This window comes from Helobdella robusta (genome assembly GCF_000326865.2).
Source record: "Helobdella robusta unplaced genomic scaffold HELROscaffold_44, whole genome shotgun sequence".
In the NCBI taxonomy this organism is placed as follows: Eukaryota; Metazoa; Annelida; class Clitellata; order Rhynchobdellida; family Glossiphoniidae; genus Helobdella; species Helobdella robusta.
Genome location: NW_008705063.1, coordinates 1 through 1,379, shown reverse-complemented (window position 1 = coordinate 1,379; position 1,379 = coordinate 1). Strand labels below are relative to the sequence as shown.

Genomic DNA, 1,379 nt, shown 5'->3' with positions numbered 1-1,379 from the left:
GAGCTTTTGAAAAAAAGTCATATACATTTCTTTTCAATTCTGAAAAAATTCAAACACAAATCTTAAACATGCTCTAATTAATTAATTAATTAATTAAACAAATAAAAATTAACAAAATGATAATTTATTTTTGAAAAAACCCAGTCGAAACTGGCAAGATTTTCAAAAATAATTGAAGCGACGGCTCGAGCGGCCATCCTCACTTACCCATCCATCATCAACCCGCAACCACTTTCGTCGCACGAGGCCATGGTCGGCTCTAGGTTTTGTCTCATCCCTAGACACGATTCTGCACCGACGTCTCTATTCTCCTTGGATTGTTTGTCTAGTTTTTACATTTTATTTCCTCTGTAGAAAGCATGTGTTCAAAATTCTATGAATTACTACATTAAATTACATAAACAACTAAATTATGATTCATTACAAATTTTTTTGAAAGTTTTGTTTACACAATTTTTACAAGATTTTTACATATTTTTTGCTAGTTCTAAATATCAATCAACAGCCAGCCAACTAATCAATCAACCAACCAATCAATCAACCAACAAACCAACCAATCAACCAACCAACCAGCCAACCAACCAACCAACCAATCAATCAATCAACCAACCGGACAGCTGGAGACAAAGTTACAGTGCACTTCGACAGATCTGTTCTGTACGGAGCACCAAGTAAAGACCCACAAACTGTCACCTACAGTAAAAGCAACCTCAGAAAAATTCAATCCAATTGTTGATTATTAATTATAAAGGATTAATAATCGTGGTGATAATTATACTTCACGGCAATTATTAACTATATACTATTAATTATAGAATAATATGTATTAATTATATTAACTAACAAGCTAATAAATTCATTCATTGCTTGTGGGAGATGTTTTTCTAATTAGTGAAACATTAGTGACAAAAATATATTTGACAGAAAAAACTTTTTATATTTTTTTTACGGCGTGATGGTCTAGTGGTTAAGGTCGTTTGGTGCTGTTTCGCAGTAACCGGGTTCGAATCCGGGACAGAAAAAGATCCCTCGCCTATCACTTGCTTCGTGTTTGGCTATACCTCTTGTTTCAAGGCATGTCACAGATTGCATGCGTCAGGCTGGGGTCTTTTTGGTTTCGAACCCGGATACTGCAACAGGCATTTTAATCATACCATAGCAACCAGTTTTTTGTTGATTTTCTTTCGGTCGGTATAACCGTTCAAAATTTAAAGACATATTTTCCACATGTGTTCTATTCATTTCATTTTTATAATAATTTTAATAGTTTATTTGAAGGTTTCTTTTTTCAAACAGAAAAAAAAACAAGAAATTAAAATAATCATTGGCTATCATCTATAGTCACGTGAAATATTTAAAAATAGCTAGCTACCTGCTCA

General features: G+C 33.2%; 1 protein-coding gene across 1 annotated transcript in view; it reads left to right on the top strand.

Annotated features, from left to right (window-relative positions):
* The window catches only part of HELRODRAFT_177690 (hypothetical protein), a gene marked incomplete at both ends in the record, with an annotated part of 2,975 nt that extends 2,621 nt beyond the window's left edge, over window positions 1-354 (top strand). Inside the window, one exon of the mRNA XM_009025854.1 lies at window positions 145-354. Coding sequence (XP_009024102.1) covers window positions 145-354 — 210 coding nt within the window. The remainder of the gene's footprint in view (window positions 1-144) is intronic.
* Between the last annotated feature and the right edge of the window lie 1,025 nt (window positions 355-1,379).